Source organism: Chanodichthys erythropterus, chromosome 21, assembly GCF_024489055.1.
Source record: "Chanodichthys erythropterus isolate Z2021 chromosome 21, ASM2448905v1, whole genome shotgun sequence".
In the NCBI taxonomy this organism is placed as follows: domain Eukaryota; kingdom Metazoa; phylum Chordata; class Actinopteri; order Cypriniformes; family Xenocyprididae; genus Chanodichthys; species Chanodichthys erythropterus.
In genome coordinates, this window is record NC_090241.1 from 33353175 (window position 1) to 33367911 (window position 14737).

General features: G+C 36.7%; 1 protein-coding gene across 4 annotated transcripts in view; it reads right to left on the bottom strand.

Moving 5' to 3' along the window:
* Window positions 1–14737, bottom strand: part of rbpjl (recombination signal binding protein for immunoglobulin kappa J region-like) — a 22551-nt gene continuing 7814 nt past the window's right edge. For 2 of the 4 annotated variants that reach the window (XM_067373804.1, XM_067373803.1), the window contains exons 6-13: window positions 14129–14303; window positions 12171–12308; window positions 11102–11214; window positions 7348–7488; window positions 7086–7241; window positions 6690–6793; window positions 2763–2941; window positions 1–807 (exon numbers count right to left, since the gene is read on the bottom strand). In XM_067373804.1, the coding sequence (XP_067229905.1) occupies window positions 623–807; window positions 2763–2941; window positions 6690–6793; window positions 7086–7241; window positions 7348–7488; window positions 11102–11214; window positions 12171–12308; window positions 14129–14303 (1191 nt within the window). In that variant the 3' untranslated portion in view covers window positions 1–622. Of the gene's footprint in view, window positions 808–2264; window positions 2942–6689; window positions 6794–7085; window positions 7242–7347; window positions 7489–11101; window positions 11215–12170; window positions 12309–14128; window positions 14304–14737 lie in introns of those variants that run through there. The other 2 variants (XM_067373805.1, XM_067373806.1) reach the window with 2 other exon arrangements.

Here is a 14737-nt window from a genome sequence, read left to right on the forward strand (position 1 = left end):
TTGTTGAATAGAAAGTTGAAAAGAATCAACAAAGTTGATTCGTAATAGAAATCTTTTGTAACATTATAAATGTCTTTACTGTCACTTTTGATCAATTTGACATTTTAAGTCTGAACTTTCCATTGTACATGTTTTGTTTTTGTGCAATGTTCAGGAAGAAGAGATTAAAATTCTATGTTGTCAAACATGACAAATCCTTCAAAGCATTTATAATAACCCATTTCTTACCATAGCACAGGATTTGATCTATTCAAAATTTGTCCACTCTGTACTCTACCTTGACATACTAATTGGCTCACATTTGGCCCCTGAACACACAAGTTCTTGGGAACAATGAGTACGAACATATTTTTCATACTTTTCTCATCTTCTCTGCCCAGGCATTGGCCTCTCAGACCTTAAAGGGCCCTTCTCAGAGCTGTAAATGAGCTGTCAATCACAGGCTAGATCCTTTCACTGATTGGCTCAGAAGGCAGATCGGGGTGGAATGATGGGAGAGTGGTGATATATTAGACAAATGCTCGGCCAAAATAAAAGGACAGAGGTTTCTTTATGCTCAGAGGGAGCAGCAGAAGGAGATTGTTGATGTGCCACGTACACGTGCCCAAAGTTTAAGTTTAAGTCACTCAGAGAGTTTAATTTCAAGCAGGAAGCCAAAGCTGAAAGAAATTTCCTTTTTATGGTATTGAATACTATCCGTCCTGTTACATAAGAGGTGTGAAGAACGGATACAGATAGAAGAATAGATCCCTTCATATCTCTTGTCTCCGAGCGGAATGGATTGATGTGAAAATAAATTCCATGGGCCTGTTGGCAATGGTGGACACATGATAAAGATTAGTTGATGTGCCGGTCCCTCTCACACATATTTGCTTTAGTAATTAAGAGGAGGAAACAAGCCAAAGACCTCTAAGACCCCTAAAAAATGTGCACAGACACAGTTTCACACTTTTCAGCACAATTTATAGAGTAAGTTCTAAGCTTTCATCCTTTGAAGATGATCTTGGATGTGGTAGGGGTGCTGTATAATAGCAGCTTTGTGTAGAGTTATGTGCAGCGTTATGTAAAAGATACCAGAAGCAGAGTAGAGGACATAATAACATCAAATACATAACTGCATCAGCGCTTATTAGAGCAATTCTGATCGTCTTATTACTAGTGTTTGCTATATATATATATATATATATTTTTTTTTTTTAATTAATACTTTTATTCAACAAGGATGCATTAAATTGAACAAAAGTGACTGTAAAGTTCAATAGAATGGCATTTTTTTTAAAATAGAAATGTATTTATATTATAAATTATATGTTTATAAATGTGTTTACTGTTAAGGCATAGAAAACAAAGGTTTGCAAAAGTGATGCTCCATCACACAGAGAATTTAAACTTTTGCTCCAACATGGTGACTGATGAGAAATTCACTGATGTTATGAAGCTAATTAAAGAATTAGTTCACTTTAGAATTTAAATTTTCTGATAATTTACTCACCCCCATGTCATCCAAGATGTTTATGTCTTTCTTTCTTCAGTCGAAAAGAAATAAAAGTTATTGAGGAAAACATGCCAGGATTTTTCTCCATATAGTGGTCTTCAATGGCTACCAAAGGGTTGAAGGTCTAAACTGCAGTTTCAGTGCAGCTTCAAAGAGCTCTACGTGATCCCAGACGAGGAATAAGAGGCTCATCTAGCAAAACAATCAATCATTTTCTAAAAAAATGAAAAAAAGACAAATTATATACTTTTTAACCACAAATGCTTGTCTTGCACTGCTCTGGGATGCGCCACGCATTACAGAATCAAGTTGGAAAGGTCAGGTGTGACGTAGGCGGAAGTACCGATCCAGTGTTTACAAAGAAAACATGCAAAGACTAAGTCAAACGGACTTTACAAAAAAAGGTAAAACAACAATGTCGTATGATTTTGAAGTTGAAGGAGAAAATGAGATTTCGCCCTAATAAGATTTCATAGGTTTTTCGCCCTACCACGGTTCTTCTGCCTACATCACGTGTGACCTTTCCAACGTGATAGATAATGACCTATCTTTTCGCTAGATAAGACCCTTATTCCTCGGCTGGGATCATGTAGAGCTCTTTGAAGCTGCACTGAAACTGAAATTTGAACCTTCAACCCGCTGGTAGCCGCTGAAGTCCACTATATGGAGAAAAATCCTGGAATGTTTTCCTCAAAAACATTAATTTCTTTCCTCCATATTTTCATTTCGACTGAAGAAAGAAAGACATAGATACTTGGATGACATGGGGGTAAATTATCAGGAAATTTTAATTCTGAAGTGAACTAATGTTTTAACTTTATTTCAGACTGCCTCGGCTCTTTCCACAGCCTCAGTACACAGATCTTGTGCATTCCTAACTTTCAAACGCTCACACATACCGCTTAGAATTAAGGCCAAAAAGTTCTATCTTTGTCTCATAAGACCAGAGAATCTTATTTCTCACCATCTTGGCAAACTCCATGCAGAGCTGTCTCTAGTGTGTAAGCTCCATAAAGCTCAATGTGATTACATGCTGGGAGAGTTTTTCTTGTTAGTGTAAGTGTTAACAAGAGGATAGAATCTGAACAAGAGCTGGACGTAATCTGACATGAATATTTGCCTCGATTAATCTGTGGTTCAAGGTGTGTGTGTGTGTGTGTGTGTGTGTGTTCTCAGCTCTGTATAAATAGGTGAAAGTTCATTCGCGTGAACTCCTGGTGTATGGTGTCGATGAGCGAGTCTGAGTCTGCGGTTCTCTCCACTGTACCGTTTACTTGAGAGGGGGCGCTGTGCTCTGGTGTGTAAGTAAATGAGTATGAACTCCTGAAGATCAGCCCGTCCAATCGGATCAGAGATAAGGGCACTGTGATTGGTTGTCTCACCCATCTCCACTCGCCACTCAAAATAGACACATCAGGGACGACACACAGCAAAGACCTGGAGGACCTGAGGTGGACATATATTATAATTACAGTCAGATTTACAAGTTTGCTTTGATATATATATATATATATATATATATATATATATATATATATATATATATATATATATATATATATATATATATATATATATATATATATATATATATATATATATATATACATACAGTGGGTACAGAAAGTATTCAGACCCCCTTAAATTTTTCACTCTTTGTTATATTGCAGCCATTTGCTAAAATCATTTAAGTTCACTTTTTCCTCATTAATGTGTACACAGCACCCCATATTGACAGAAAAACACAGAATTGTTGACATATTTACAGATTTATTTTTTGGTTCTACACCTTCATTTGAGTCCAGCTGTGTTTGATTATACTGAGTGGACTTGATTAGGAAAGCCACACACCTGTCTATATAAGACCTTACAGCTCACAGTGCATGTCAGAGCAAATGAGAATCATGAGGTCAAAGGAACTGCCTGAAGAGCTCAGAGACAGAATTGTGGCAAGGCACAGATCTGGCCAAGGTTACAAAAAAAAATTCTGCTGCACTTAAGGTTCTTACGAGCACAGTGGCCTCCATAATCCTTAAATGTAAGACATTTGGGACGACCAGAACCCTTCCTAGAGCTGGCCATCCAGCCAAACTGAGCTATCGGGGGAGAAGAGCCTTGGTGAGAGCGGTAAAGAAGAACCCAAAGATCACTGTGGCTGAGCTCCAGAGATGCAGTCTGGAGATGGGAGAAAGTTGTAGAAAGTCAACCATCACTGCAGCCCTCCACCAGTCGGGGCTTTATGGCAGAGTGGCCCGACGGAAGCCTCACCTCAGTGCAAGACACATGAAAGCCTGCATGGAGTTTGCCAAGATGGTGAGAAATAAGATTCTCTGGTCTGATGAGACCAAGATAGAACTTTTTGGCCTTAATTCTAAGCGGTATGTGTGGAGAAAACCAGGCACTGCTCATCACCTGTCCAATACAGTCCCAACAGTGAAGCATGGTGGTGGCAGCATCATGCTGTGGGGGTGTTTTTCAGCTGCAGAGACAGGACGACTGGTTGCAATCGAGGGAAAGATGAATGCGGTCAAGTACAGGGATGTCCTGGATGAAAACCTTCTCCAGAGTGCTCAGGACCTCAGACTGGGCCGAAGGTTTACCTTCCAACAAGACAATGACCCTAAGCACACAGCTAAAATAAGGAAGGAGTGGCTTCACAACAACTCTGTGACTGTTCTTGAATGGCCCTGCCAGAGCCCTGACTTAAACCCAATTGAGCATCTCTGGAGAGACCTAAAAATGTCTGTCCACCAATGTTTACCATCCAACCTGACAGAACTGGAGAGGATCTGCAAGAAGGAATTGCAGAGGATCCCCAAATCCAGGTGTGAAAAACTTTTTGCATCTTTCCCAAAAAGACTCATGGCTGTATTAGATCAAAAGGGTGCTTCTACTAAATACTGAGCAAAGGGTCTGAATACTTAGGACCATGTGATTATTTCAGTTTTTCTTTTTTAATAAATCTGCAAAAATGTCTTTTCTGTCAATATGGGGTGCTGTGTGTACATTAATGCGGAAAAAAATGAACTTAAATGATTTTAGCAAATCAAATGGTCAAGATCTTGTATTGACAATACAAGAGGTGAACACTCTGTAAAGTCTCCTCCAGCACATCCCAAAAACTTTCAATGAATTAAGGACTGGACTGGACTGGAGAGGTGCCAATTCATGTGTGAAAATGATTCTTGAGCCTGATGAATCTTGGCTTTGCCATTCTGGAATATGGCCATTAAAAGTTACACACTCCATCAATTAGGGTTAGAAGAACTGTTCCCAAACACATAACATGCTAGAAAACATAATAATCACTGCAATAATGATCCAGTCATAGACTGTATTTGCCTATTAAAATCCAAACAGCAATTTTGTTTTGTTTTTGTTTTTTTTTGGCCGAGCAATATATATATATTTCAGTGCAATCACTGCCACTGTCAAACTTTGAGGTATTGATCTGATAAATATTTTCCTCCTGTAACATAAGTTGAAGGAAGTTACACCTCACTGATTTGCAGTCATTTCAGTTGCAGATCACCCGCTGACCTTCCTGACACTTGACTACAGCTCTAAGAACCTCCCTACAAGGACCTGAGAGAGACCATCATTCCACTCCAGCCTGCTGAGACAGGAATGTCGCACCACGGCATACCTGGAGCCTTGGCAAGGTGGACACCATACTAAAATTATTGCACAGGGAAAATTTTAGTACGTGCAGGAAATTTGTTTTGTGTCTGGCTATGAACTTGCACGCACCTGTGCTGTATTATTTACTACATGGTGACTACTTGTAATTTATAAAATAGATAGTTAATGATTGGATTAGCAATGTTCAAAGCCACTTAAAAATATCTGTAATTTAAGTAAACTTGCAATGCAAAACATTCTTAATGTACTTTCATCCTATTCAAATGTGGTGCCTTGCCTTCAAGATTTTGACTAATGATCTGCAATATTTAGTGAATACTTAGATAATTATTATAAATTGTTTTTTGAACACTGTTGTCTTGTATCATATTGCTGTTGCATTTATTTATACAGCAATAAGCCACTATGGGCAGTGTTTTAAACTGCTTACCATGTTTTAGGCACTTAGACACCCCTTTATTGTGATAAACTCACTGTAATCATGACCTCAAGCGGCTTATGCTGTTTTGGTACAGTAACTAGCCTCCAATTAGCACAATAAGAAACATCAACCACATTCTGTAATTAGGTGATGATCATGGCTCACTTAACACAACAAAATGCTTGTAAAATGTATATTTTGTCTTGTGGTCGTCTAAAATTCTGTTATCTTCCTCAAAGATGTTTCCCTGTGTTTAAGTGTGTTTAACTTCCTTCAAATCCTTCCTTGTGACATTTGTGCTTTATGATAAATGATGAGATCTGTGCTTTGCAGAGGAACATTTCAGACCATAATCTTGTGTTACACAGGACCTCCTGTGGTTTACAAGAATGGTAAGTCATAAACTGAAAGGGCACAACTCAGTACTTGGAACTTAAATAGCTTAAATAAGTTTTCCTGTTTTTATCTACTGTTTAAACCGTGTTGAAGAGTAAAAAAAAAATCTTACCAGCTAAATCGTGTGACAGTAGCTTAGCTGTTTACAAACACAGTGTAGACTATAGTCTGTAAGTTATAAATAAGCCATTTTTTCCAACAATTTGTGGCATATAATGAAAAATTTTTTTTTTCAGTGAACCAGAAAATAAATAATTTGAGTCATCACACACTTTTAGGTGTTTCTTGTTTGTGGCGACATAAATATTGTATTAAATATCCCAGTTTATCACTATATTTTCATTTCAATGACATATATGGGAGAGTTTTTTTAGTAGTTGTTTGTATGTAGCTTGCTTCTTTTTTAAAGGGTGGTTAAAACTTTGAAACTACAGCATTCTGAACTACAATATCCTCATGGTTTAGAGCAGGGGTCACCATTCCTGCTCCTGAAGGGCCTGTGTCTCTTCAGAGTTTAGCTCCAACCCTAATCATACACACCTGAAGCAGCTAATTAAGGTCCTACTAAGCATACTAGAAACTTCTAGGAAGGCGTGCTGATGCAAGTTGGAGCTAAACGCTGCAGGACACCGGCCCTCCAGGAACAAGTTTGGGGACCCCTGGTTTAGAGTATCTTCCCCAACACTGCACCAAAAATGAGGGCATGTAATCCAGCTATTTATGATAAATGCTAACCTGAACATGGTCTCTGCCTCCATGTCGCCAAACCAGACCTTTAAGTGCGGACTGAAGTTTTCTCCATGAAGCTCCAACATGGCCACATGTCCCCCTCCGTTTAACTAAATCACAAAAATCATGAAGATATGTAAGTGTTTTTTAGGTAAGTAACCAGATTTGATCACAAACATTTTATCACTAGAAACAATTCAAATAACCTGTCAAACATGAAAGTATTACGCAATAATTTCTCCTGCTATACAACCTTTTTGGCGTAAAGAGTTCTTAAAAATTGAGTCAACAACCCATCGGGGTCCTATATAGAACCCCATTGAGTGTAGCATTCAATTTCATTTTTAAAATTGATTAGAAGAGACGTAATGAGGAAACCTCACTGAGTGCTTGATTTCTGACCTCTAGTCCATTGATCACAGGAACAGGGCTGATGGTGGTCGGGTGACCGGTGAGACTCTCACTGAAGGTGTATTCAACTACCTCTGTTCCAATGATGGTCCAACAGGATCCATCATTCAATAACACCTTATTACTTTCCTTGGGACACGGAGAAGCCTACAAGTTTGGAATCACATGAGGGTGAGTGAATGCATTTTCATATATGTATTTCAATATTCTATTAATTAAATATGCATATTTAAATGCCATTGCATGTGTTCACCTGGAATTGTATGATTTTTTCATTGGACAGGCAGAGGTACATGTGGTTGCTGTCTCTGAACTGGAAAGCACATTTATGAAGCTGAGACACGGGCTCATCCACGTCTAGACATGCATGCTGCTTGTTCACCTTACGTATTACCTACAAAGAAAGAAAACCGCATCCGGTAACTCTTCACACAGCTGACCATTTCATCTTTTTTCTTTCTTTTTTACATTTGACATCCCTTTAATAGAGAGAAACAGTGAGCCTCAACTTTTTCTTATTCTTGCTTCGGAAAGTTTCAGTTAAAAAAGAAATTAAATAGAAATTGGAATATTATGCTTATGGATTGTACGGAAGCAATTAATCATAAGAGATAATGGTACGTCTATTATTAAACATTTATATTTTTTGTTAAAAAGGAATTATTTTGTAAGGAAAAAGATGAGATTTTTACTTCCAGACCCCTGCTGTTTAGATTTTATATAGTGATGCAGATTTTTATTTTTGATAAAAGTCTCTTCTGCTCACCAAAGCTTTTTTTTTAAATAAAAAAACAGTAAAACAGTACTACTGTGAAATATTATTACAATTTAAAATAACTATTTTTTTGCTTCAATACAATTAAAAACGTAATTTATTTCTATGATGCAAAGCTGAATTTTCAGCATCATTACTCCAGTCTTCAGTGTCACATGATCCTTCAGAAATCATTCTAAAATGCTCAAATATCAACTATTATCAGTGCTCAGTTATTAATAATGGTTCTTATTTATTTATTTTAATCAATGTTGAAACCATTTTTCCTGCTTAATATTTTTGTGGAAACTGTCATACGTTTTTTTTTCAGGATTCTTTGATGAATAGTTCAAAAGAACAGCATTTATTTGAAATCAGAATATTTTGTAACAATATAAATATCTTCACTGTCTTTAATTTAATCAATTCAATGTGTCCTTGCTGAATAAAAGTATTATTATTATTATTTTATATATAGATTTCTCACCCCAAACCTATCAATTGTAGTGTATCATGGTTTCCACAAAATAAATCAAAATAAAATACATTTTTTATTATTAAATAAAATAATAAATATTTCTTAAGCACTAAATCAGCATATTAGAATGATTTCTGAAGGATCATGTGACACTGAAGACTTTAAAATATATTAAAACAGAAAACAATTTTATCAATTTTTGATCAAATAAATACAGACTTGGAGAGCATTTTGGCTTCTTTCAAAAATATTACAACCGAAAAAACCTTTTGGAACCTTTATTTCTTAGAGTAAAATTGTATAGTCCTCTTCATTTTTGTTTTCAGAAATCTGATATGAGCAGACCTAAAAAAAAAAAAAAAATCTTCGCCCTTCTATCATGCACCACTGCACCTGGTCTCATTCGTCTGGCCCCCCGCAGCACCTGTGTACTGCACAATATGCCTGACTGTTCACCCTCCTCCAAAACTGCAGCTCACCCATCAAAAATCTGCTGCATGAGGGCTTCAAATACACTCTTGCAAACCAAAACAAACCAGTCAGCGATTTCAAACAACTAAAACAACATTGTGAAGGTCTATTCTGTTTGCTAATCTGCTAAATGTGGTATTCAAACGTTGTCCTTGGCATTTTGATCAAGTGCTTTATCAGCAAATTGTGACGCAGGTTGGTAGTAGACCAGTTTCCAAAAAACACCACAGGGATGGAAATTTGTACAGAAGAGACTTCAGAGACATGGGTAAAAAAAATATACATTAAAAATACACAGAACTTGCAGATTCAGTTCAACAAGGTTTTTTTTTAAATAAAACATGCATGATTGTACACTTTGTTAGCATGCAGCACCAAGTGCATTAAGATTTTGTATTCTTTTTGAAGTACTTTTTCCATTTATTTTTTCCCATAAGGATTTAAAGAAAGGCTTTGTTAAAGTGTTATAAGCCATGAACCAAGCCAATCAGCTACGAGATTAATCACAACACTACAAACTTTGGTTTGAAGCAAAATAGTTTTTGAAAATCAGACAAAAATGCAAAGGTACAAGACTGTGAACTTAACTGCTTTAGTGATGGAAAGAACTACAATCCCATGAAGCAAACAGCACAATCAAATAAAAAACTATGGAGAAATATAAAACTACTAATTTACAAATGTTGATTTTATATATATAAAAGTATGGGAACCCCTAAACAAAGTAAGAGAGATCATACAAAATGCATGCTATTTTTTAATGTCCTTTAATGTCCTGAGTACGATAATTTACATAAAAGATGTTTATATAAAGTCCACAAGACAAAAAAAAATTGCTGAATTTATTAAAATTACCCTGTTCAAAAGTTTGGGAATCACTGGTTCTTAGTACTGTGTGTGGTTACCTGATGATCTAAAACTGTTTTTTTTGTTTTGTGATGGTTGTACATGAGTCCCTTGTTGAGTCCCTTGAACTCTCTTCTTCAGAAAAATCCTCCAGGTCCTGCAGATTCTTCCGTTTTCAAGTATTTTTTTTGCATATTTGAACCCTTTTGAGGAGTGAGGGTCTCAAACACAACTATTAAAAAAGGTTCAAACATTCACTGATGCTCCAGAAGGAAACACAATGCATTAAGAGTCGGGGGGTGAAAACTTTTTGTGTTTGATCAATGTAAATTGTACTTAATTTGTCTTCCGGGAAACATGCAAGTATCTTTTGTTGCTTCCAAAGGGCAGTATAAATGATATTTCAACAAAATAAGGAAAATTTGGACTTCTTCATCCTGTTCATAAGTTTTCACCCCCCGACTCTTAATGCATCGTGTTTCCTTCTGGAGCATCAGTGAATGTTTGAAACTTTTTTAATAGTTGTGTTTGAGTCCCTCAATTGTCCTCAGTGTGAAAAGATGGATCTCAAAATCATACAGTCACTGCTGGAAAGAGTTCAAATATGCAGAAAATCCTTAAACTGAAGAATCTGCAGGACCTGGAGGATTTTTCTGAAGAACAGAGCTCAGTTTAACTGCTCAGAACAAACAAAAGACTCATGAACAGCCATCACAAAAAACAAACAAAAAACTAAACAGTCGTAGATCATCCAGGTAACCACACACAGTATTGAGAACCAATGGTTCCCAAACTTTTGAACAGAGTTATTTTAATAAATTCAGCTATTTTTTGTCTTGTAGACTATATGAAAACATCTTTTATGTAAAATATCTTACTCAGGAAAGTACTAAATAAATATAACATGCATTTTGTATGATCTCTCTTATTTTGTTAAAATATATATATATATATATATAATATATGCAATAAACTAAATGTATACATAAACAATATATTTTTAGTTTAATGCAAAATATGCATAAACATACAAACATTTAAGTATTTTGAGAGTGTAGGGAGATTGACTCAATTACATCAAGTTACATCGATTACATTTTTCAACTCTGATTGGTGTAATTTCTGTACAGCATCATGGGTAATGTAGTTTTCCACCAGGTATTCCACTGTTAAACAGGATTATTTTTAAAAAATTATCTGAATTAAAGTGGGCTGATGGCTTCAGCACAAGCTGAAAATAGATTTTTGTTCAAAATCTATTTTCCTATGGAGAAAATGAATGGAGTTTTTACTTGCGGAACCCGACTGTTGCACTCTATTCTGTTTTGCGTTGTTAGTGCAACAGAAATTACACATTTTACCCTAAATTCAACTCGTATATCTTTTAAAAGAGATGATTAAGCTGATTGTGAATCATGTAATGGAAAGAAAAAATACTTTTTATACTTGCATACATACCATTGGTGGCAGCGCCACTCCTGAGTCAGTGCATACCAGCTGAACCACACAGCCGTAACAGATGTAGCTGTCACACACGGTGTATTCACTATGAACACCTTGCATCTCCTCCACTATACGAACAGAGTTGAAAGACAGTAAGTATTAGGATATAGTGCTGTAGGGGGCGAGAGAGAAAAATAGACCTTACTCTGACCAGGATCTGGCCTTGGGCGCTGTACAGGGGTTAAACCCATTTATGCTTCATTTGTACCAGCTGTTGAACACATGTTGCTGACATTTACAATTGGAGCTTTTATAATGTCAATTTTTTTGGGGGGGGAAATGTCATATACTGGATTTTACTCTAAAATGCAATGAGGCACTATAAGGGTTAGTGAGAGTTTATTTACGCAGGACGTCCAGCATGGAGTTTTGGACAGTTGTTTCTAGACTTGTTTGGGTTTCTTGTGTTTATTTAGCTACTGTGGTGAGCAGTGAATTAGTCCCTATAACATAGAGTGGGTTTGTGCATATGCATGGGTGAACCCGGGTTAAAGGAGATACTTCCGCAAAAGGGGTTTTCCATGTCATTAGAAGGTGTAGAATGAGTTATTATAATAATACTCTTAGGTGTGTAGTGTATTTGCCTTTTTTTTGAGAAATAGACTGTCTCTGCACATAAATGCATCATTTGCATGCAATTATTATAATGTTGTTAACCTTGTAAACATATGAATGTTATATAAAAGAACAGAGGGTTCACAAATGTGTGGTGTGAAATCTTGAAACCTGCCTACCCATGATTCATTACTAATGAGGATGAAATATGAACCCCGTGTTAGCAATTTCAAGTGTGAAAAGCTCATAATTTATAGTTTTGGTCAGTTAAAAGAAGTCAGGAAGGGCATCCGGCGTAAAACCTGTGCCAAATTAAAATGTGTGTGTGTGTGTGAAGCGGACCCTGCAAATGAGAGGGAATAACGCTAGGAAGATGGGTAATCAGTTAAAAGAAATTTGTTATTTTTAAACGTTGTTTTATTCAGTTATATGTATGAAGGACTGAGATAAAAAGCAATGCATCTCCAACCTAAAGTGACAGTGAAGGCCGTCCATTGTCTCGCACTGGCAACAAAAGCCCCGTCTTCCACCGCCAGGTAACGCGTACTGACCGTCTGTGACCGCAAACGGTTAAACAACGACACTTTTGAGCCTGAGGAAATACACACTGCAGATGCAAACACACTTTTTAGAAAGTTACAACAGATTTTTTTACAAAAACTAAAACTATGGGCAAACAAAGGAGACGGCACAATAATTTAAACACTCACTGACATCTATGCATACACATTCAGACTGAGAAGACAGCAAACTCAAATGACTGATATACTGTGACTAATGCCAGTCTGTTCTTTTTCTAGGACTTTGTCTCATTGTCCGTCTCTCCCACAGGATGGTGAGGAATTCAACGTCACTTGACTGCTGCTCTCAGATGTCAAGCGCCTCTTTCTTCCCCGTAGAACCTTTCTGTGGATCCAATAGTCAATGTCAACAGCAGATGCCCTCTTAGTGTGTGCTTTAGGATCAAAAGGTTAGAGGTCAAATGTCTGACTTCTGTGGCAATGGCTGCTGGGTGACACTATTTAGCGGCTTGACCCCACTTCTCATACACAAAGACATGGTAACATAAACTTACAGGGGTTTGGTTTCTACTCCGGTTGAACCTTTTACATAACGGCCCTTAGTCAGGGTAGACTTCATGTTTGATTTGATCCAAATGAGGGATAGATGAACAGTCCATTCAATAGGTTGTACTGTTTTGTACTATGGTTGTCAACTGTTAACAACACTAACAAAACTTTAAAAAAAAAAAAAGGGGAAACTGTGTGCTGTGGAAATTAGTCATGACCTATAACCCTAGAACTCAAACCCCCCATTTCACAGACAGGTCTTAAGCCTAGTCGCAGACTAAAATGCATGTTTGAGCTGTTTTAACTGAAAGCAACTTGCACTGACATATTTTAAAATATGTCAGTGCCATTGTTTTGTCTCAAGAAGCACATCAGTAATGCTTTTTTCTAAGGCACATTTAAAAAAAAACACTTAAATGCCTAATCCTGTGTTCTGAGCCCTGTCTGTGAAAATAGGCATTAAACTGAATTCCAGTGGAGTAAATGTCTATCGCTTACATCAAATTAAAGGGGTGGTTCATTATGATTTCACTTTTTTAAATTTAGTTAGTGTGTAATATTGCAGTTTGAACATAAACAACATCTGAAAAGTTGCGATGCTCAAAGTTCAATGCAAAGGGAGATATTTTCTTTCAAAGAATTCTCTGTTTAAGGGCTTGTAGGGACTACAATGAGCTTCTTCCTGGGTTCGTGACATTACTAACCCTAAAATTTACATAAACCCCGGCCCTGAGAACACGCAACAAAGGCGGTGAGGCCATGTTGGACTGCCTTAGAGAAGAGGAAGAGTTGTTGTAGTAGAGTGTTGTTGTCATGCCGTCATTTTACGCCGCACTGCTTCACAAACGAGGGTCAATTCAACGCTGGATTTGCACAAGAGATTAACATGACGGCACATGCTAGTCGATGAGTTGAATCAACTCCACAGCAACTGCATAAATGTATCCACTAACCATTCAGAAACATCCAGTTGCATTCTAAAAGTTGTAACTTCTTCTTTTGATCAATGTACACTGAACACTGTTACTGACAATCGTCATTTTGGCTGAGTGAGATTCTCCAGCTTTGTTGCTGTTGAGCAACTGAAGCGCTAGCTGTTAAAGCTCCGCCTTCTGGGAGCAGCAGCTCATTTGCATTTAAAGGGACACACACAAAAACGTGTTTTTGCTCACACCCAAATAGGGGCAAATTTGACAAGCTATAATAAATGATCTGTGGGGTATTTTGAGCTGAAACTTCACAGACACATTCTGGGGACACCAGAGACTTATATTATATTTTGTGAGAGGGGCATTATAGGTCCCCTTTAAATATAGATTTTCTGACAATACACAAATACACACATGCACAGACTCACAGTCAGCATTCTTCATGGACTGTCTCTTTTGTGATGGTTTGGAGATGACTTTAATGAGTCTGCTGTTAAACGTGCCAATTTCTTGCCCTCCGCTGTGAAACAGGTGTAGCAGCAGGCGAAAGTGCTTTCGTTTGTCTGTATCTGAGATATACAAGGTTTTAGCGCAGGCAAACATCTGGAAAAAAGTGAAACACAATTGAGTCAGTTGTTAACATTTACAAAAGTTCAAAAGCTTGGGGTCGGTAAGATTTAAAAAAAAAAATGTTTTTGAAAGAAGTATCTTATGCTCACTAAGGCTGCATGTATTTGATCAAAAATACAGTAAAATCAGTAATATTGTGAAATATTATAATTAAATATTATTATTAAAATTAATTTTCCATTTTAATACATTTTAAAATGTAAACTTTCTATATTTTCTGAATTTTCTAATTTTAAGCATCATTACTCCAGTCTTCAGAGTCACATGATCCTTCAGAACTCATTCTTATATGATGATTTGCTGCTCAAGAAACATTTCTGATTATTATCATCTATTGTGAAATTTTTTTTATTAGAATATAGAATATTCAAGAGCAACTGCATTGATTATAAATAGAAATCTTTTGT